General features: G+C 44.1%; 1 protein-coding gene across 1 annotated transcript in view; it reads left to right on the forward strand.

Annotated features, from left to right (window-relative positions):
* MYBBP1A (MYB binding protein 1a) overlaps positions 1-21,264 on the forward strand; it is a 61,494-nt gene that overhangs the window by 36,380 nt on the left and 3,850 nt on the right. The window contains exon 24 of the mRNA XM_040613661.1: positions 9,767-9,880. Within this exon, the coding sequence (XP_040469595.1) occupies positions 9,767-9,880 (114 nt within the window). The remainder of the gene's footprint in view (positions 1-9,766; positions 9,881-21,264) is intronic.

The raw sequence follows: 21,264 nt of genomic DNA on the forward strand, positions 1-21,264 counted from the left end.
GCTGTCTTCCAGGGAGCTTTGTTCTTTTCAGTAAGCCTAGCTGTAAAACCTCAAATCCGAAAAGCAGGATAGTGAGGACCAAGATTGGAATGTAGCACTGCATCCTGTGCGTTTGGTTTTCCCCTACTTGCAGGTGTTGTAGCAAGCGATTTCCACTATCGCCAAGTCATTGGGGTTGAGCCTCTGTCATGGAGGTGAGAGACCCCATTTGCCTGCTGCCTAGCAGGTGATGAGCAGGTGATTGCTTTTCCATTTTTTCTGTTGCTGAGATAGTGACTGAGAAGTTGGTCCGTGCTGGGAATTACTGGCGTATGTTCCAACAGCTTAAGAGGACACACAAACCTTTGTGTTTGCAAACTACTGTTCAGCTTGTTTAGAAACCAGCTAGAGACACGGGTGTTGGCTATTTCAGAGGTTTAGAAATAGAAGTGGATATAAAAAACCCACAGACCCAACAGAGTTCGCTGATAATTTTTTGCACTCAAGAAGACCCAAACAGATCATCTGCATGATGATAATCAAATGAGCAAAATGTGTCTCGTGTGTGACAATTATTTTCAAGTGCTAATAATGCAAGCTGTTGTGAGTTGTTTAAATGTTCCTGGCCGGAAAGCATCCTGCTGTATCACAGAAAACTGCTTTTTTACTAGGAACAGGTACAATCTATTTTGCATTAAACTGTTGCAGTGAGGTTGGCTTATTCTAAACCACTGAAAATTGCAAAGGCTTGATGACCTAGGTAGGATGTTCGGTGGGAGTACACTGAGTAAGATTGCCTCTGTCATCCAAAGTTGTAAAATGTAATTTAGGTGTCACTTAAATGCTTTACATGCTGTAATTAACTAGCGTTGCAAAATTTGTCTTATCCATTTGTCGCAGGAGCTTAATTTAAGCTATAAAATATCATTTGTTTTGATCACTTTTTGGCAAGGAGAATTTTGTTCCTGGGCTCATAGATCTCCTATTTGGTGTTTTTTTGGCAAGGCCAGGCAGAGGGAGGGCTAGGAGGACACTCCTTTGTGGCCCAGAGCATGGCGTTTGGTGCACAGGGAAGGTGTGGGAGCAGGGCATAGTGGTTGATGGGTGGCGGGTTCTGCTCGGTGTCTGCTGCATTATTGTGCCTTGCCTGTTTCTGGAGGCAGGAGGAAAAATTTGCAAGCCTGGAAACTGGCCTCTGGTAGGACAGCTTCTCTGCTGGCCAGGTGTCCTGCCTACTTCAGACAACAATATTGGACCTTGTCAAGGCTGGCTGAGGGAGCATCTTGATTAAGATGGATCAATAAGCTTGGAAAGCTGATTGATTAGTCTGAAGACACTGGATTGTAATAGGAAATACCAAATTCAGCTCCTGAGCCAGATGTTCATGCAGAAGAGATTTTCATGGGCTTCACTGGGCCAGCATGAGGTATCTCTGACTTTGCTTGCGGGCAGCTGCACGGCCTAGGCACCGTGCTGCGGCAGTGCTGTCACGCAGGCCTGTTTTGCCCCAGAGCTCGTCACAGGTGGCTTTCTGAGCCTGGCTGCTGCAGCGTGGTGCCCGGTGGGGCTTGGAGCTCCGCTTGAGCCTGGCCGTGTCTGTGGGCCAGGCTGAACAGAGGAGGCAGCCACGAACAGGGCGCAGGATGGGCACTCCCTGGGTCCCTTAACCAGGGGAGACAACTGGGTAAATTTGGGGTAAAAGTCTAATGTGTAATGCTGCCTGGGAGCACTGGCAGCACATTTTTAAACCTAAAGTTGGTTATGGAGATGCTCGGGTGGCCTGGCATGGGCACTTCTGCATAACTGCATGCGCCAGCCGTGTTGTCATTGCAGCCCTGCTTCTCCCAGAAGGCGCTAGTGTTTTCCACTCCGAAACCTTTTAGATAGCTGCTAAATGAGAATCTTGGCTCCACGGCTTGTGTGTGCCTTGTTTTAGCAGTGGTGAGGAAGTTAAAAATTAATTTTTGTTCTCAAAAATAGTTTTCTTAAGCCACAGCCTTATCCTCCCTTTACCTTGAATTTGAAACATCTGTGGAACATTTGCTTGCATGTGTGCATGCACGCCATGTGAAATACTGTAGTTATAGCTTGTGGACTGAGGAAAATTGCTTTGGCAAATGTTTCTTAATCGCCTCTGGTTTTCACTTTTCACATCTAAAGCCTTCAAGTAAGTTTTGTATGTTTGAATTAAAGAAAAGGTGTTTGATGTCTGTTCAGTGAGGATACTTGTTAAGGATCTTGGATGATTTTTCGTTTGTTCTTAACTTGGAAAGAATCCTTTTTTTCCCATCTTCTCACCACCCCCAAAGAATTTGCAGCTTGGTCCTGTTGAGGTTAACAGGTGAAACTCCAGAGTTTTAAGTTAGTCACAAGTTGAAGTTGTCTGTTAAATACTGTCATGATGGTTCTCAGCCAAGAAGGTTGTCTTGCCTGCAGTGTTGGAGTGCTGAGTCTTCTGTAATTCTGATTTTAATGTGTCAAGGAAGGTTAGGGAGCTTGCTATATATAGCATAAACAGAACTGCTGCTCCTTCTGAACAGCCTGCTGTGAACGGGGACAGGGAGTGCCATTGTTGTGGGCCTTATTCTCCTTTACCTTTCATAATTTGCCCTTTTGGATAAGCTTCTAGGCCGTTCCTAACTTCAGCTCTGCCTGCCGAACTGTTATGAACCAGAATTGTAGCTTATAGGCTCAGAAATGCTCAAATGCATGAAACAAATGTGGCAGAGAAATGAAAAGCAAGCCCTGAAACTCAAGACTACTCTGTTGGAGCCTTTCTCTCCATCCCACATCCAGTGTAAACGTAAAAACAGAGTAGTTTTGTGGGAGCAGAGTTGGCAATAGATTGGCACTTGCTTCATGGCTTTGCATGCTCTTTGTTTTCTTTTTACAAAAGCTTTGACAGTAATTGGAAGAGACTTCTGCTGTGGTGCTCTGGGTATCCTGCCCTGTAGTACTAAATGACAGGTTATTTTCCTATAACCAATACTCCTGTAAGCTGGAGCTTGCTGTGGGTTTGGGGTTGGGGGAGGGTTTGGTTGGTTGTGTATTTTATTTTTTCAATATGTAACAAATGGCAGAGAGCGGAGGAATTGATTTCATAGTTTGATTATTTCTTAAAATTCAAAGCAAGCTTATTTTAGACTATCCCATATTCTTAGCATATGGTCTTTCACCTCAGCTTTCCTGGTAGTATTTGTCACGAATGCAGTATGTGATTCATGTGATTGCAGTCTCAAAGGGCTTGGGAGGTGAGAATTTCTAGAAGCGCAATTATTTTTTGCCATATCACTGTGGTGGTAGAATAGCCTTAATGCTGAGGATTACATACGAGCTGCTGTTTTATAATGTGTGCTGCTGGCAGGTCAGGTTATGCTGTGCTGCTGTAATGTGTGTGCCAGAAGGGAGACATCAGTGAGTGCTCTGAAATACCAGTAACCTGTGTGGTGTGATACCACCTGTATATTTTTGTCTCCTGGACTTCCAAGAGCAGTGAAATGATGATAGCACTAAAGCTCCTGATGCTTTTTCAGTTCTAAAAATATATTTGAGTTGCACAAACTTGTAATTTTCCAGATAACGTTTACTTCTTGTGTATATATTACATCAAGGGAAAAAGAAGCTGTTGCCACGCTGGTGACGTGCTCCATGTAGATAAAACTGTGTCCACGATGCAAAAATGATAGGCGTAAGGTGGGGAAAAAAGTCTATCTTGGTGTCTTTGATAAGGATTTAAAGTCCCCACTGCTTCTGTTGCCTTGAGCAAGGAGGTGTCAGGTAGCTCAAGTATTGTCCTGGGTCAGACCTAATGAGATGTTTCTGGCCTGCCATGTGCTTCAGGCAAGCCAGTTAAATTTACCGCCTCTCTCCTGTAAGCTGGAAATGCCTTAGGGGAATTTGGAAGGGTTAATCGGCTGTAGCCTGGGAGCTACTTGGAGATCATCTGACAAAACGGCTGTGTGAAAACTCGGACTTGATGTCTGGCATGTTGCAGTGTGGACACACCTTCAGTTTCCTGCTCCTCTGATGGTGTCTGGGTGATGGGTAACTGCTGATTTCAGTGTCTTTTCTCATGGGAGTGTGTCTCTGTGGTCTTTTTTCACTTGCTTGCAAAGCCACCTGCAGCCAGCTTCCTAAAACGCTGGAAACTGAGAAAAGCATTTGGTTTTGCATCAGAAACAAGAGCCTTCCTATTAACTGTGTGCTTTTCTTTGAAAAACAGCCCTGAATTTAGGTCATGCCTTCATCTCTTCAAGATTGCAAACAGGATCTCTACAGCATTGCAAAGGCTTGTTTGGTTTTGGCTTTCTCTTTCCCAACGGCAGTGACGGAAAGATGTCTTGATCTATTGCTCTCCATCCAGCTAACCTGGATGGTGAGTCACCTGGATGGGGACTGGGGAGAGCTGCTCTTCTGCCCTACATGGCTGCTACACCTGTGCCAGATATTTGCTTTCAACAATGAAAAGAAAATGAAAAAAATGGGGAAAAAAAAAAAAAAAGAAAACAGTGGCTGAATTGGTAGGGTTAATCCCTTGCTCACTGTTTTTAATAATCAGGCTGTGTGTGTCTTGTCCTTTCCTGTCAATGGTAAAGGCAGGTTGTATAACCCAGCAACCCCGCCAGCTTGCACTCCTTTTTAGCATCTAAATAAGGTAGATGAGCACATCTGGGAATTACCAGCCCATCTTGGTTACTGCAGTGACTATGTTTACTATTTCAGGAAAAAATCTTGACCGTTTATACTGAATGGGATTTTGTGTAATCATTGTAGATAAGAAAGAAACAAAGCTGACAGAAAATCACAAGGTCAGCGCCGTAGTTCGTTATTGCTTGTTCTCTTCTCCCACATGGACTGATAATGACTGTTTCTGGCTCATTTAGTCATATGGTTGATAGGTATATGTGGGAGTGAATATATGTATCTACTATCTCTGCTTGAATAGACTTCACTTTTATTTATATTTTACCATTTTACGGTCTTTCTTTTCAAAAACTGACATTAAGGAGAAAATGTTTTGATTAGGCAACTGGGTGGCTCCTAGGGCGCAGGATGGGCTGCAGCCTTCTCCTCTGCCCTTAATAAAAAGCTCTAATGTGGCTGTCAGCTGCTTGTAACTCTTCTCACACGTTCTCATTTCAGAGATTGTGCATATGGGGGGACGACAACTTTCTCTTCTGAACTGGACTGGAATTTGGTAGCTGGGACTCCTGGGTCTTCTGCTATTTTTGTCCGTTTGTGAAGTGTTGATAATACTTGGCTCTCTTGTAGGGCTGTCATGAACAGAGCAGGCTTGATTTGGCACAGAAAATGCAGTGGATTCTCTATGATATTCTTGGGAACAGTATTGTTCTGACAGCCTCCAAAATTGCCAAATGCTTGGAAGATACTTCAAAATACCAGTGGTGCTGGGGAGGGCAGGAGGGAGAGGGACAGAACTGGGTAGTTGTTGAGCTCCAGGTCTGTGTTGGATTTTGTGGGAGTACTTTCAAAACTTCAATTTGCTGCTGGTCTGTGATGTGATGGTAAAACATGTGGCTGATCCCTGTATCACGTCTAAAAGAAACATCATGAACATGTTAAGGGTAAATGATGGTCTGTGACAAATTGTGGGGGTTGATAAATGTTCTGATGCAAAAGATTTGAAGGAGCTGGGGTGGCTTGGCTTCTCCTGAGGTGTTCTGTGTGTGGCCTTGCCTTTCAAAAGCCTCGGTGAGGAGGTAGGAATTGGTTGGTTGTGTAAGGTCAGTGCCTCCTCTAGTGAACAGGTCCCAACTGCTTCTGAGGAAGGTGTAAGAAAGCTGACAGGAATCAGACATGTGATCTGTGTATGGGGAAAGTTTCTTTTTACTACTGTGTCTTTTTCCTACTGCTCAGCAAGGAGAGGGCTTGTGTCTTTGAGCGCAAGCTCGTAAAATGCTGCCTTTTTTTTTTTTTTTTGATGTGAATGAAAACATCTTGCATGCTTGCATTCATGTAATCTTCTTGCACACATGTATTTTCTTGCATGCATGCGCACACACACTAGAACCTCTTTCACGGAACAGAAAATAGGTAGATTTTGTGACTATTTTTTTGTTTCTAAAGGATCTTTTTGGATTACTGGTATTGTCACAGGAGCACCACCAAACGGTAGCAGTGTGTTTTCAGACGTGGCAAGTTTTGGACGCTAGCAATGGGAAGAGCCTCATTCAGGATATGGCTTGAAAAGCCTCGCATTTTTTGAGGCTGTTTTTATAAAAAACGTTGAGTGTCTGGGTTGCTAAAAATAAGGTTAGTGTGATGTGTCAAGATGGGCAAGTAAGATGGCTTGTGATATCTGGAAACTCTGACTAGCCCTCTAAAGCAGGTGTGAGGGGGAGGTGATCATTCACTTCCAAATGCATGGATGTTCACACCTCTGTGTCTACTTTCAGCTGCATTGTGCCCATTTATTTGAGAAGATAAACCAAGGAAAATGGATTGCAAAGGGAGAGCTGTTTCCTTGTGACCTTGGGGAAATGGTTCCTAGAGATCTGACTTGCTTTGGGTCTTCCCTTCTGCAAAGTGCTCATACTCTTAGCCCCTCTTATATTAGTAACATTAAGCATATGTTACCTGGCGAAGCTTCTGGAGGTCATGAAAGTGATTCTTCTTTGAGTGTTTAAAGTCCTTTTTGTGAGTTCTGCCAGAGACTATTCTATAGCAGCTGTTTCATGCCTTTCCAGCCAGTGATCTGATGTTTCTTAGCCCTGACAGATGAACTTGTGGCTGAAGAGCCATTGCTGAGGACTGTCACTTTCCAAGGTGCTGTGGCAGCTTTGTGGTCCTGGTTGCTAGATTGTTTTCTCTGAGTACATTTACTGGTTATGCAATCTTCAGATGACATCCAGGATCCTTTTTCACATGCTGATAGATGCTGCAAGTGAGGTGTGATGGTTGCACCTCTTTCTGAAAAAGGAACTTGGTGCCCCTCCAGTGTTGGTTTGAACTTGCTGAGATGGGATGGCATCAGTGGGAGGAGTGAGAAGTGCAGTTTTTTATTAGGTTTACCCTGGGACTGGGGTTGAAGAACTGGGTTTTAGCTTTGGTTCTGCCTCCAATTTTTCTGGCTGACTCTACTGATGTCAGTTCTTCTCACTGTGGCTATTTCACTGTGCAGTTTGCTCCAGAAAAATAGGCTATACGAGACCTACGTGTTAATAACTGGGTCTAGAAATAGAAGAGTCACTGGCTCTATGATGAATATGATAACCTTGAACTACAGCATAGCATCATACTGGGCACTGAGCACCTTGTAATTATTTGTGTCACGTTTGCTCTCTGACTGAGATGTTCTTAAGTCAAATTTTATTTCAACCAGCAAGTAAATCTTTTCATTCTTTCAAACGAGAAAAGTTGTTCATGCTTATTACTAGATTATCATTGGGTTAAAAAACAATCAGGAAACATAGGATTGTGTTGAGTACAGCAATAGCAATGTTTTAATTACGTGGAACTCAAAACATATTTTCTCTTTCTTGAATCTAATATACGGGCTGGAGGCATGAAAGCTATGAGTGTGACAAAATTACTAAAGAGTGATAGCACCAGCCAGGATTCTCAGATGACTGGGTGTTTTGACTTCCTCATTTATGACACCCAGAAGGGAATGTTCAGTGTTTTTTTTTCCTTTCTTTTAAAATAATTTTCAAGCTTAGTGCTTACTGAGGACTAGGTCCCATTCAGGGTCTGTTCCGTCAGTCCAGCATTTGAGTCTTGGGTCTCCAGATCTCCATGTTCCTTTGGATGGCTTTGATTTCTTTCCAGTTCTTTCCCTCATTGACTTGCCAGTGCTCTTACCCACTGCTGACTGGTACAATTCCTGAGCAGGCCCTTGTCACTGTTGCCTCTGGTCCTCTGTTAGCCTCTTGAGTAAATCTGTAGTCTTGAGGTACTGTCAGGAAACCCTAACTAGGACCTTTCTCTGTGCTTTGCACCCACTTGCAGTATGAATGCTTTTGTAATTGTCAAAGAAAGAGTCAGTGCCTTGAGGTTTATGACCCTGCCTGAGCCTTTCAGAATGAATTATGGCCTTTCATCTGCTCCGAGGGTCGCCTTCTCTTTGTAATTGCACTGAAGTGACTTTCCACTACATTTGGTACATGCATGCAGGCATGCCATAATTTGTTCTGTAAGACACAGCCTCCCCATAATTACAAGGAATATGTAAGCCTGACTGCTTCAAATATGGCATTAGGATGCGCTCTCTCATTAAGTCAACGTAAATCTTTTGACATAGTCTTGTTGGTTCCCTGCATTTTTCTCCCCGGAGTAAAGAACATACTTGTTTGCAAGTGAAAGCTCGCTCTATTTGGGTAATTCTCTTCATCGGCCATACTGGTGCAAACTGAGATAAGCTTGCATAGATGTGTGACGTTAGACTGTTGTAACACCAATACGAGTGCTGGAATTATCTGGTGGGTGACTTGTGTTCAGTGTCCTGTTCCTCCCGGAAGCCAGAAGTATGTTGGATAGGAAACATGGACCTCCTTGAGTTTGTGAGTTGTTCTGTTTGACTGCCCATGACTTTGAACGGCCTTAGCGCTCTCAGGAGATCCAGGGATTTCTTCTCTTTCATCACTTTGAATTTTTCAGTAAATCATTCCCTAAAAATTCTCCCCTGTAAGTGAGGGTACCACGTGGGCAGTTTTTAGCCTCTTGCTACATGTTTTCCAGGTTGCTTCCTTTGGACCCAAGGTGTATCTGGAAGCCACGCTGGGTGTCACTAGGCTGCATTTTTTCTTGAGGACTCTTAGACTTTTGATCTCAATGGTGTCTTTGATAAGGAGTTTTACAAGCTGTGCTCAGTTGTTTTCTGTAGGGTGGGTTCAGTTGCAACATGTGGTTAAAAAATGGCAGCCCTTGATTTCTTTGGATGAAATTAACTCTTAATGTAATTCCCAGTGATTTTTAATATTTATAACTGTATTCAGTTTTAGTCTGTGTGATAGCAGCTAGAGGCAACCTTTTTTTTTTTGAATGTGAGTAGAATTTGCTCACTAACTTTATGCTGCTACAAAAAAATTTCCTTTAAGTACTCTGAACTATTTGCACTAGTTCTCATTAGTGTATTCTCTGCATTTTTATCATTGGTTTTTGTCTATTGCTGCATTTTTCTTGTACCTAAGAAAGCCTTAAAATAGGAATTCCAGAATAAAAAAGACCTTGTAAGAAGATTGCAGATTACTGTTGGTTTTCTAGTGGCTATTCTTTTCATTGCTGTGTTAAGGTAGAGGCTTAATGATCAAGTTTGGCTCCAGGGCAAGGCTGAGTGCTGCTCTGAACAGCAGTTTCTATCTAGAGTTCTGTTGAAACGAAGCATTTGCTAACCTGCCAGCTTTTATTTTTGTTTATTTGTGCCTGCTGTATTCATCAGGGCATGGCAAAGTGTACAGTCATGCAGAGGGTTGCCTGAAGACTTTTGGAGGCTGACAGTGATGCACTCCGAGCAGCTACTAAAGCGCATTTTGGTTATTAATGCCGAAATCTAGAAGTGGCATGATCCCTCTACTCCCCTATGACCTTCTCTTTTAAGTATGTGCATTCAACCAAAACCCACCACCCTGTTTCCTGGGGGGTGACTCTGTTAGGGTCTAGAGAATGTTTTCTACCAGCGACATACATGTTGGTGAGGATATGCAGCATTTGTAACATGCCTGTTCCCTGGATGCTGTGCCTAGCTCTTTGCTTCAGTGGGTATTTGCGTTGCTAGCACCTTCCCTAGAGAGTGTGGAGTTTCACATCTCCTTTTCCCTTTCTCTTTCAGGCCCAGGCCTGTTTGCTTCTCCAGAAGGTTCTGCTACTTCGTGAACTGAAGCTCTTCATGACAGAGGAGGAGTGGGAGGAATTGATCAGAGAAAGCATCAGCCAAGTGACAGAGGTAACAAGCTTCAACGTGTTAAACATATAGATAGCACCTAATGGCTGCTGCTTTTACTGGTGTTGCTTGTTCTCAGAGCTGGAGGCTGCAACTGTGCTTGGCTTAACTGATCTTAGAGGGGTTGTGCCAGCTTGCACCAGGCCCCAGTAGTGTCCACCAGAATTACAGCATTCTTGTAACACCACTTTAGATGTATTTTCAGAGTGCAAGCAGTGTGTCTGGTACAGCCCAGCAGTGCCTGTGTACAAATCCGAGGGACAGAGCTCAAGTTTTAGGGAATACACTCATACAGATCAGTTTAAGGTGGTTTTAAAAAATGAAAGTTTTAGTTGAAAGGTGTGAACATTTACTTCAATTCAGAAAATGTTATGGAAGTTCTGTATTTGAATGAACTTCAGGGCCAAAGAGATAGGGCTGAAGTACACTAGACTTCTGACTCCTGGTGTGTTGCAGGCCTTCTGGACCAGACTCTTTTACTGATTCAGGGAAATCTTAAAATGCATTCATTGGAAAATAATTTGTACAGAAAAAACAGTGACAGATATTGCGGGGCTTCTGATTCAGTGGCAAGTGCAGATTGTACCTGAAGACAGTTTTTGGGTGCAGCTATTATGTAGGGGATGATCTGTGGGACAGGAGACTGAAGAAGCACATGCCATTCAATTATATCCTCATGGACTGATGTGGGGGGAACCAAGCAGCCAAATTAATGTTATGATGCGGTGACCAAACTTGATGACATGAGAGATTCCAGTCTTGGTGTTTCTATGTAACTGTAGTATTTACCTCTTTCTAAGTGTAGCTTTCATTCTTTACTTGCTTCTTTAAGTGCTGGTTACGTGGTGATTTAAGTCATTCTATAATTTACCATATTGGAACAGAACGATTAGGTCTGTTTTCTGTAGTCAAGGAGGGACAAAATAGAAGCAAGTTGAAATCAAGGAATTCAGAGGTGCTCTTTAAAATTATTGAGGAAGCAGATAATCCTGGGTTTCATTAATTAGCTTTTATTTAATGATTACATCAGGAGTCCAATGGGTGGAGTTGGGTATGATTTTATTTTCCAGCTACATAAAACATGCCACTCCTCCCAGCCTGGTCATCTCCATGTTTCTCTCTGGCAGCTGAATACCTGCAGGACTCAGTGATTCACCGGGAAACCACAAACATCTACAATGCCTTTATGTTGTTCTTGTCAGGGAAAGTTTAACATCTTGCAACCCGTCCAGTATTTTAATGAGCTTTGCTTACCAAAGCTTCCTCAGTGCCTCTCATTTCTGTGGTCATCTTGTGTTTAAAGAAAAATTCCTGGGAAATATTGTCAGTTTGTTTGGGCTGTCCAAGGTATACCCTGTGGGCAGGAGGCCTCGCGTACTATTAACTGGCAGTGGCATATAGGTGCTGATGCTCTTTTTGGCCTGAAAAAGCCCTGACCCAACATTTTTACAGAGTGCTTTGTTGGTGGGCATATATGTACAGGGTTTTGTCTCCCTTCTTCCTGCTCCCCCCTTGCACTAACACCAGTGCTGGTATGACTCCTTGCAGCTGGGACAACTGCATGTCTTTAAATGTTGCTGTAACTAGGAGGGATCAAGGACTTTATAGTCCATATACCAGTTTTGATTCATAGCCAAAGGCTGATACTTGTGCTGCAAAACTTTCTAAAGCTGCAAAAGGTATTCTGTGTCTGTTTGGGGGTGCAGAAATGCTCACTTTTCTAAGTAATAGCTGTGAGAACATACGGTGGCTCTGTGGAGTAGTAGAACAATGCTCATATCACGACTGATTTCTTTTGGAGATGGTAAAAATTCCCTTGGAGCAGAAGTCAGAGGTTCAGGATACTGAACAAATTTAGAATCTGTAGAAAGTATGTATTTGCCAAAGAGAGTAACCCACCATTAAAATGATTTGCTGCAGAGTTTATTGGCTCTGAATCTCCAGGTGGAGGCTGTGTGCTTGACTGAAAAAGAAATTGCAGGTTGGGTAGGAGTTATGGCCTGCTTGTTGAAATTATGAGGTAAGTTTGGATTGTGTTGGGCAAGAGCTTGGGCTAAATGGTAGCCCTTTCTGTCCCTGATGTCCACACACACCTCTGCTTAGCTAGAGGGTAGGGAGTTTCTCCTGCAGCTCAGTCTTGTCCCTTTTCATCGGAGACTTGTTTTGGTGGGCCCTTCCAGGTCAGCCATGATTTTGGAGGTGACCGTGTAAGCAGGTAAATGTTGGCATGTGAATGCTTACCCATGAGAACCTGGACTAAGAGCTGTAACTCATGATGCTGTGGAAAATGAAGACATTTTATTGCCCTTCCTCTAGTTAAGGGATCTGCAATTGTTGTCATTGGCCATTCCTGTCACTATCCCTTACAAATAGCTTTTTTTATTTAAGAGGAAAAAATGATTATGCAGAATTTTATACCTTTCTTTGACCCAGGGAGAAGTCCGAAATAACCTGGGAGGTCCAACTCTAATTGACAATACTTGTAATTCAAGCAGCGGTATTGTTCACAACGGAGCTGTTACCTGAAGGCTTTGCTGCACTCTGTGCTTGGTCAGACTTGCAGCTCTGGGGCTGGTAGCTCTGGAAGTGCAGGATTGCCGTTGCAAGGCTGTGAAGGGATGGGGTGCTGTCTCCCGGTGTCTGTCATCCCGTCTGTAATTGCATTGCATACCTGCAGAGCACCAGGTGAGGAGCGGGGAGCCTGGGATGGTTTTAGGCAGTGATAATGTTCTGGAGCTGGGAAAGAAGCAATGTGAGAAAACTGTGGTCTTGGATGTCATTGAATTATGTGTGCAAAACTAAGAGGCAGATGAGGGAGGATCAACGGCCAGGAACTTTTAAGTGAAGAGACAGCTTCCTGAAATAGCAGCTCTGGCTGCTGTGAGGCAATGGCTCTTGTGCTTGCATAAGCTAACTTGACCTTATTTGTTCCCAAAATGTTTAAGCATGCTTATAAAACATATATCACAGTCATGAGGAATTCATGTTTGCCATCTCCTTCCTGTCGGCGAGGCAAGTCTTGGTATCATAGTGGGTGCTTCGGAGTTGACTTGTTTTTACGAGAGCTCTGCTTGCTGTTGGTGCTCTTGGCTTGTTGTGCTGGGTCTCCTGAGCAGAAAGCCTTGTCCACAAGCCCTGCGACTGCCAAGGTGAGGAAGCAGAGAAGTAGCTTTGGCACAGTTTTGGCCTCCCAAGTCCTAAATAGTTACTTTACACAAAGCAGAACGTTACTACAGTTACTCAAGTTTATTCTAATGTTGGGAGTCTAGACGGCTCAGTTATGTTTACAATATAAAGAAATTGCTTCATATTGTAAATGGCAGAGCTCACCTGAGATCCTAGACTGACAGAAACTTTTTCCTCTTCCAGAGCTTTGTTCTTTTATCAGTAGGTCTCAAAGCACTTTACAAAGGAAATTCAAACCAGTGAGTTGTTGATGCAATGAAGAAAGTATTTTGCATAAACCCAAGTTCTAATGTATTTACTTTACTGAAGTCATTCACCCCGTTTCACAGATGACACATGACACGCTTGGCTGTTAGCTGAGCCAAGAATCAAACTCTGGTCTCCTGAGACATCCCAGAGACACTCTCTGTGCACGGACAATCTGTTCTTTAACTTGGCTTCACAACAGCCCGGTGTTGGATAGCAATCCCTGTCCCTGCCTTACCTAAGGAGGGTGCTGGTGGTTGTGAGTCCAGACTGCTCGGAGTCATGCAGTGAGGCTGGTGGCAGAAGGTGAGGCCCAGGTTCCCCATTTCATGCAAGGAGCTGCCCCACGGTTTTGGTGGGATCTCCGTGGGGTTGCTGCTAGGGCACACACACTGTCTTTTTGACTCTGTCAAGCGCCTCTCGATTTGGTCTTCCAGCTCTCCCAGTTGTCATTGCCGGCACCTGCTGGTGTTTGTTTCCCCATTAGATATATTTCTGTTTTCTTTCTGGTGGGTTACAAAAGTGCTGTCTTGGCTTTAGAGTGATCTTGAACCTGTGCCAATTTTTGAGTAACTCACTGACAGATTTGGGGCAGGAAGCTCCAGGATCTGAATACATAGGTTTTTTTACCTTTTTTTTTCATCCCTTTGGCAGAGACTGGCTGCCTTGCCTTCCTGAGCTGAGGTGCTTTGTGTAACTCCCAACTTAAGCTGAAACTTGCAGTTATGATGTGAAAATCAGGGGGAGGTGGGAAAGGATCTTGAGGAATAGTCCAGAAAATGTGTTGTCACGGCTGAGCAACTCCAATACAGAACAGCCCTCCGAAAACTGTTGTTGAAACTGCTTTCTCCAGCTTGTACACAGCAGTTTCCTGAGGGTTTCCTTTGTTTCTCTTCTGCAGTAAGTACATCATAGGAACAGCCCAACTTTATTACTCTTTTTTCCTTTGCTTGTTGTGTCAGTGTCATAAGGGATGGGCAGAGCGGATAGTGTTCAGGTTGGTTGGTAGAAATCAAAATGGGATCAAGGCATCCTAGGACGTAAAAACGCTCACAGAATCTGATACCTAAGTCCAGTGCAGGACCGGAGCTTTCCCAGTCACCGATAGTGGAGACATTCAGATAAATATACACATAATCCTAATGAGACACATGTGATTCCACTTAGGTGGTTACTTATATTCGGACTGGGCAGGCAGCAGTGTTTGCATTGAAAGGCATGAATGTAGACATGGCCTGTGCAAGGGATGGTATCGATAACCCAAGACCTCTTTTCCAAGACTTGTATCATTTGAAAGTTACTGTATGCTGACAACTTTTTTTATTGTGTGGCATTAGAGCGCTTTGTGGCTATTGTGTTGTTCAGCGAGGGATTTAAAATAACTAGCTGGAACCACTCAGAATGTGTGGGGGAGAGAGGGGTGTACTTATCTAGCCTTCCAGTGTAGACATGCCCTTCATTTCTGAAGGGCATCCCATTTGATTATCAGTGTCTTAATTTGTAGGGAGATGAATTATTAACAATGACTTCATCAAATCTCTAAAAAAGCTGTTCTTCAATTTTTGTCCTGAAGATTGCCTGAATTTTATCTGTCCATCTTTATAAATTCTTAATTCATTGCCCTTTCTCAGCCTCTTAGCTTGTAAAATGAGGCCAGTAGTGATTTAACTGATATCTTTGACATGCTTTCGGAATGCTGGATGTCTCTGTGGAGAACTTACTCTCCTCTGTTCCCTCAGCTGCCCTGTATGGATTTCCCTGCTGCATTTTCATGTGGTCTGTGGAAAAAAAAATAAAAAATCAGATCTTTAAACTTGGGAAAACATTGACATTTTCTGTGAGAATGGCTTCCGGATTTGGGGGCTCCTCCCTCCAGTAACAGCCAAAATAAATATTGCAAAAATGCAAAAAATGCCCTTTAGTCATACCCTTTGACATAGGGGTCTGCTTAGTCCCCTACCTTCCCTTCCTCTCTCAGTCAGGGACAAGCAGAAACCTGGTGGTTCCCTTCCCTTTGTGAGCATTTCTTGACTTGTTTTTGCTAGAGATGCAAGGAAAAAAGTTTTGAACACTTGTACTTTGTCGGCAGAAACTTAGTGAGAGAGAACGGAGGGAGGAGGGACTGGTTTTTTTGGTGGTTTTTTTTGTGGTGTTTTTTTTTTTTTTCCTCCTCTTTTAAGTGCTCTCGACAGCAGCTGCTGTCCTGTTCAGGTGGGTGGTGTGAGACCCTCTCCGGGTGTGCTCGTGTACCTTGCGTACGTGGAGCTGGAAATGCATCTGGAAACTGGTGTGGAGCAGCATACTCATCTCTCGTCCCTTCTTTGTCTTTCATGATCTAACCCTAAGTTCTAGCTTGGGTTCCTCTGTTGTAGAGTGAATACTGTCATGAAAGGAAGTATTTGAGGGTGGCTTGCCTGGGTTTTGGGAAGCTCAGAGTTGATTCCTGGCTCTGTCGTGATCTGTGTGACTCAGTCATGTTACTTGGCCTCTGTGAGCCTCTGCGAAACTGAGGGAATGATGCTGGCTTGCCTCTTGCCTCTCAGGAGAAATGTGAGTGTAATTGCAGGTGAGGCCAGGGTGCTTACATTGGATAATAACAGGAGCTGTGAGCACACAGAATACTAAAATAATTTGGTTGTCAGTTTGTTATTAGCTTTTAAATAGCAGAGGAAGGCTGTGCCCCTCCCAAACCTCTCAGCTTACCTGTATGTTGACGTAGGAAAACTTGTGCTTTGGCTGAGATAAAAGGCACAGGCTTGTAGGGCCCCAAACCCACTTGCTGGAGCCCCTCGGGGTGTGAGCCCACCATAGGGACCCTGTTGCTCTGGGCCCCCACATGCAGCATGGGAGCTGGGGCAAAGCTTTCGCTTTCACAGTCGGCGTGAAAGCAGTCAGTGTGCTGAGAGCAGACCTCTTCAGCACTTTCTGGTCGTGACTGTGACCATTCGGTAGGGTGGAAATTTTGCTGAACTATTTACAGCTGGAGAAGAGAATTTACCTTAGCAACCTGGGGCTGTGGCAGGGAGTGTAAGGTCGTGCAGGGCGGGTGGAGGTATATGTTTTGCAGAAGGCACTTGGCACTTTATTCAGCGATGAATCTGCACATTTATCCATCAGCACCAGGCCTGTTATGGGGGAGGAGGGGGAAGGATGGAGATAGCGCAGTGTGCGGAAAGAATGCAGGTTGGCTGGGATTCTCCAGCTCACGGAGCGGTGATGGATCTGTCAGAAGGGCTGGGCTGTTTGTTTTGAACAATGAAATAGGCTGAAGGATGTGCTGGGAATGTTTAAATATCAAATGGTGTTCCAATTTCCAGCTAGGAAACGTGCTCGTCTCTTGGTAGCAGAATAGACACTGCTGTGTCTTTTTAAGTCTGGGCTAAGTGTGTCCCCCACTGTGGTACCTGTGAAAGGGGCAGAGGTGCAGGCAGGCTGAGACTGTAGGGGAGTGCGAATGTGGAGGCTTCCAGAAATATTGCCTGGCTCCATGTAACAGTGTATTGCCATCTCCCCTGCAGGGAAAGCTGGGCAGTGGCTGGGATGCTGACGTTGGCTCTGGATGCACATGCATCACTTTTTGCTGTATGGCAGGTTTCAGGGGAACCTGAAACTGGGTTTAGGCTAAGACTAACATCCTATCTGGGAGACTGAGGCATAGAGCTGCCTCAGTTTGTTAACCACAGAGCTAGGTTAACTAGTTGCCAGCCCTCTGTCCTAATTGTATGACTGAATTGCTGCAGGTATTTACCTCCTGTGCTCTAACAAACTTGTTTTATGCTTCGTAAAGATGAAGGAATGTTGTGAAGTGCAATGAGAAATGGAATGAAGGTTGGATCCTGCAGTAGTTGGGATATCTCCGTGGGGAATATAAGAAAAAACACTGATTGATAAGATGCTGGGAGTGTGTTCTTCTCCTTGTAGAAGTCCAAGAAGCAGAGATCTTTGGATCCAGGAGTGCCTTCTACCAGAAACAGCCAGAGGGTTTTGGCAGCAGCATGTTTGATACAAGACAAAACCATCTCTGCCTGCTGAATCCGTGTAGGGTGAGGCAGGAACTGTGTTGCTGTATTGGCTTGAGATGAGATGGGAGTTCCAGCTGTGAAAACTGCCTCCGTATTTTTTCCTTTTGGAAAATGACCTGCCTAGATCTGCTGACAGCTCAGATGTACAGGCATGATTAACCATCACAGGTATTACTGAGCTGTAACTGCAACCGGGGTTCCCTGTAATTTGGGACTGGCTGTTACTGAAGGAGCAGAGTAAGAAAAGCAGAAAATGGGAGAAAACCCCCACAATCAGCAAGTGATGCAAGTGTAGCTTTTGAGTAGAAGTCATGTGGTCTCTCTGCTTTTAGTATCGAGTGATTGGGTTATGTGGCTGTCAGGTTGGTAATGCTTTCAGAGCAGGGGAAGGGAGAGCTGGGTACGCTTGCCAAGAGTGCTTGATGGCAGAGAATCACAGAACAGGTGGTTAGACAAGTTCTTCTGCGTTTTCCCTTAACCCTCCACCACTGACCTGTAGCATAGCTGGAAGCAAAACCCCTGCTTTGTGCCTCAGTCTTGCTGTGTAAAATGGAGATACTTGCCAACCTTGCGCAAGTCTTTTGTGATCTAATCAGTGTTTGAGGCTCTCCTAAGGATGCTGCAGATGACTGAAATACTGCTTTCCTTTTCAAGGCATTTTTGCCATGTGTTGCGGCTTGCCATCTGTTACATAATAGCTTTTGCTTTAATTTTATGATTGTATTTTATATATTCCCCAAATGAAATCATGGTAGGCCTGTGAAATGATTGACCTACACAATTGGGGTGGCACTGTTAATTTCATCTTTCTTCAGATAGCTGAGGGGGGGAGCAGACCAAAGCGATCTGCTGTGCGAACTCACCACGTACAGACAACAGTTGGTACCTTATGTAGCAAGAAATTATGACAGATACTTGGGAAAGCTGCTTTTGAGGTTTAGACCCAGTTCCCATTGAAGAAGTTTGGGATCAGTTCCCTAAGGCTTGCCAGCAGCCCCAGTCCAAAGTCAGCTGCTTTTACATAAGCAGAGCACAGCATGTTTCTGTTGGTGTTGCATGCTAACGCAGATCCCACAGAAGCAAAAGCTCCGCCGTGTACACTCCCCGTGCTAGGAGGACGAGAGTGAAGCAACGTGTGACAGAAGATAGTCATCTCATGTAGCGTGCAGTGGGGAAGTACTCTGAGGCAGTGGTGGGGAGATCAAGATAACAAGTGACACTGAGCTGAGCGGGAATTGAACTCAAGTCTTTAAGTTGCCTTGATTGTCTCAACCATACCACATACAGAGGTACTGGCATTTTTGTGCTCTTTGGAGTAAATTTCTTTCACACCCTTTGTAGCAGAAGGGAAAGGGAAAAGACACATACTGAGAAACAGTAAGACTTTATCTGAATCCAGCTTCCTTAAAGCCAATCCATTCTGCTTCGGGACTAGAGAAAACTGCGTACTGTAGAAATGAATTATCTGCTGCTTCTTTGCTGCTCCTTTGGCTTCTCCACCCACTACCACTCCTTCTTGTTCCTTCCTGGTCTTCTCTGAGTGCTGTTTAAAAGTGATCCATTTCAGTTTGCAAAGCTGTTTGCAAAGCGCTTAAATTCTACTGAATAGCTTCTGGCTATTTATGCTGGTGGAACTGCGCTTGTGTTTCCAGACTCATGCAAAACACTCCTTTTAATATAAATGCTTAGTCTTACAGAACTGATGTTGCTAGACTAGTGGTATTTTCTATCTCCACCTGGGCAAGCCACCCTTTTTGTTCTGCAGGTCTGCATGAATTTGGTAGGCCACCCCAAACTAGACACACTTCCCAATTTCCCAAGCACCTGAAAACTGTTTGCAGACTTCTGAAAATCAGCCCCTCGGGTGTTTTTCAGAGCTATAGGACTTTTCTGTTGACTTCAGTAGGATTTGTTTCAAACCCTTCAAAGGATCAGGGCAATTCTGAGAAGTAGGGATGGCAGCAAGAACAGCCAGAGTCGAGCCAGTGCAATTTAAATGCAGTTGTGTACATCTCTCATCTACAGTGAAGAGAAGACGCAGTTTATTTTTAACACCTTCTTAATTCTGAAATGTTTGCATATTAAAAAGAAAAAATGACAGTTGGCTTCACTGTGGCTCCTTCTCACAGTACTGCACTGATCCTTCTTGTTCCAAAGAGCTGACAATCCGTACTGATTTCCTCTCACTGTGAACTTGTATGCAACTTAGCAAAATAAGGATGTCAACCTAACAGCCTCTCTGAAAGCTGCTTCAACCAGAAGTAATGACTGTTCACCTGGCAGTGTCTTGTTCTTCAAATTGCAAAGAAATCTGTTATGCAAATCAGGCTTTTTTGTTTTTATTATTGTTGATGTTATTTATTATTGTTATTTATTGTGGTAAGACTAATAAATGGAGTGTGCGTGGCATATGGGGTGTTACATATCCTACATGTGAAGGTTTCTTTTTAATTTTTTTTTAAACCACACCCCCCCCCCCCCTCTATTTGTTTCTCATTTTATCTGAGAGACTTTAGAGCTATTAAATTGTGTGACCTTGTAGGGTAGTGACAGCTCTGGAATAGAGTTGCAGCACATCTGTCTATATCAGGAGAGAGTAATTAGCATAATTAGCAAGGTATTGATAGTCAGATGTAGTTATGGCATGAATTTCTGCCAGTAGAATGTGGTGGCTTTCTAATACAGGGCTTGAGTGGACCATCCCGGTCAGGAAATAACTATCTTTATTTTCTAAAACAGGTATTCTGAGGGTGTGGGGCCTGTACAGATAGTAAATAATGCCCCTTGAAGGCCTCTGTTCCTGCAGCTATTATGTGGTCTCCCCACTTTTTCTGCTAAAATTGTTCTTTACCCTCTTGCTGGATATCGTTATTTTTCTGTTGTGGGTGTCGTTACTGAAAGAGCCTGCTGTGGAGAATAAATTCCTTTTTTTCTCTCAGTATCTGTGAGGATTTTTACTTTATTTGTCAGCTTTATGCTGATACAGATGGAGTAAGTTTGCTCAGTCCTTAAAATTACTTCCAGTCTGAACGGATCAAAAGAGATAGGTGGTCTCATGGGAGAGATTGCAATTCCTGGAGAACTACAACCTTCCACTGCTGGGTGCAGGTTTGGTGCAGTGATGCATGTTGCCTGAGGAACTGAGGATGCTGAGCCTGGGGTGGACCTTGCCTGTTGGCTGCGTTGGCATGGTCAAATTCCAAGCAAAGGCGGGCTTGGCCACATGCAGCCTTCTCTAGAGAAAGTAGGCTGCGATGGGGCAAACCACTGTCTACAAGAAGCTTTGTCCCTGCAAATCCTGTCTCATGTTGGTGTAATCCATGCAGGCTCCGGGGCTTGCTGTGGTGTGTGCATCCACACAGGAATACAGCAGGGAAGAAACCTACCGTGTAACTGGGCTGTGAGGACCAGCTGCAGGCAGAGGATCAGTACCCCTGAGCCGCCGGGCCACCTCTCTGATCCATCTGCCTTTTTAAGGCCATTTTCTGCCCTTCTCCACTTGTAAATAACTCTGGCTTTTATTTGACCTGTCTTTGGAGTGATTTTCCTCTAAGCCAGACCTTTCAGTGTCTCAGAAACCCTGCAGCACATAAAGGGAACACAGACGAGATTTTTCTCTCAGTCATTTCAGTGAATTTAAGCTTGATTGACAAGCCCTGTTCTAGTGCCGGCAACTGGGATTTCCTAGGGACATTAATGGATTTTTGCATTAGTGCTTTATGTGTAAATCCCAGCTTCTGCAGCTGGGTAGCTGTTGTCCCTCAGGTGACGCTGTTGTCTGGCAGCCTCCTGGGCTTTCCAGGGCAGGGGCAGGTACCATCTTTTTCTCCAGAAGGCAGTAACGTGTCTCCAGTTGCGCTTTAGCTTAGAAACTAAGGGGAGCAGCTGGGTTGTGCCTTGCCGCTACGTTTCCTCTTGCCAAATTTGTCCAGT

The sequence above is a fragment of the Falco naumanni genome, chromosome 1, assembly GCF_017639655.2.
Source record: "Falco naumanni isolate bFalNau1 chromosome 1, bFalNau1.pat, whole genome shotgun sequence".
Classification (NCBI taxonomy): Eukaryota; Metazoa; Chordata; class Aves; order Falconiformes; family Falconidae; genus Falco; species Falco naumanni.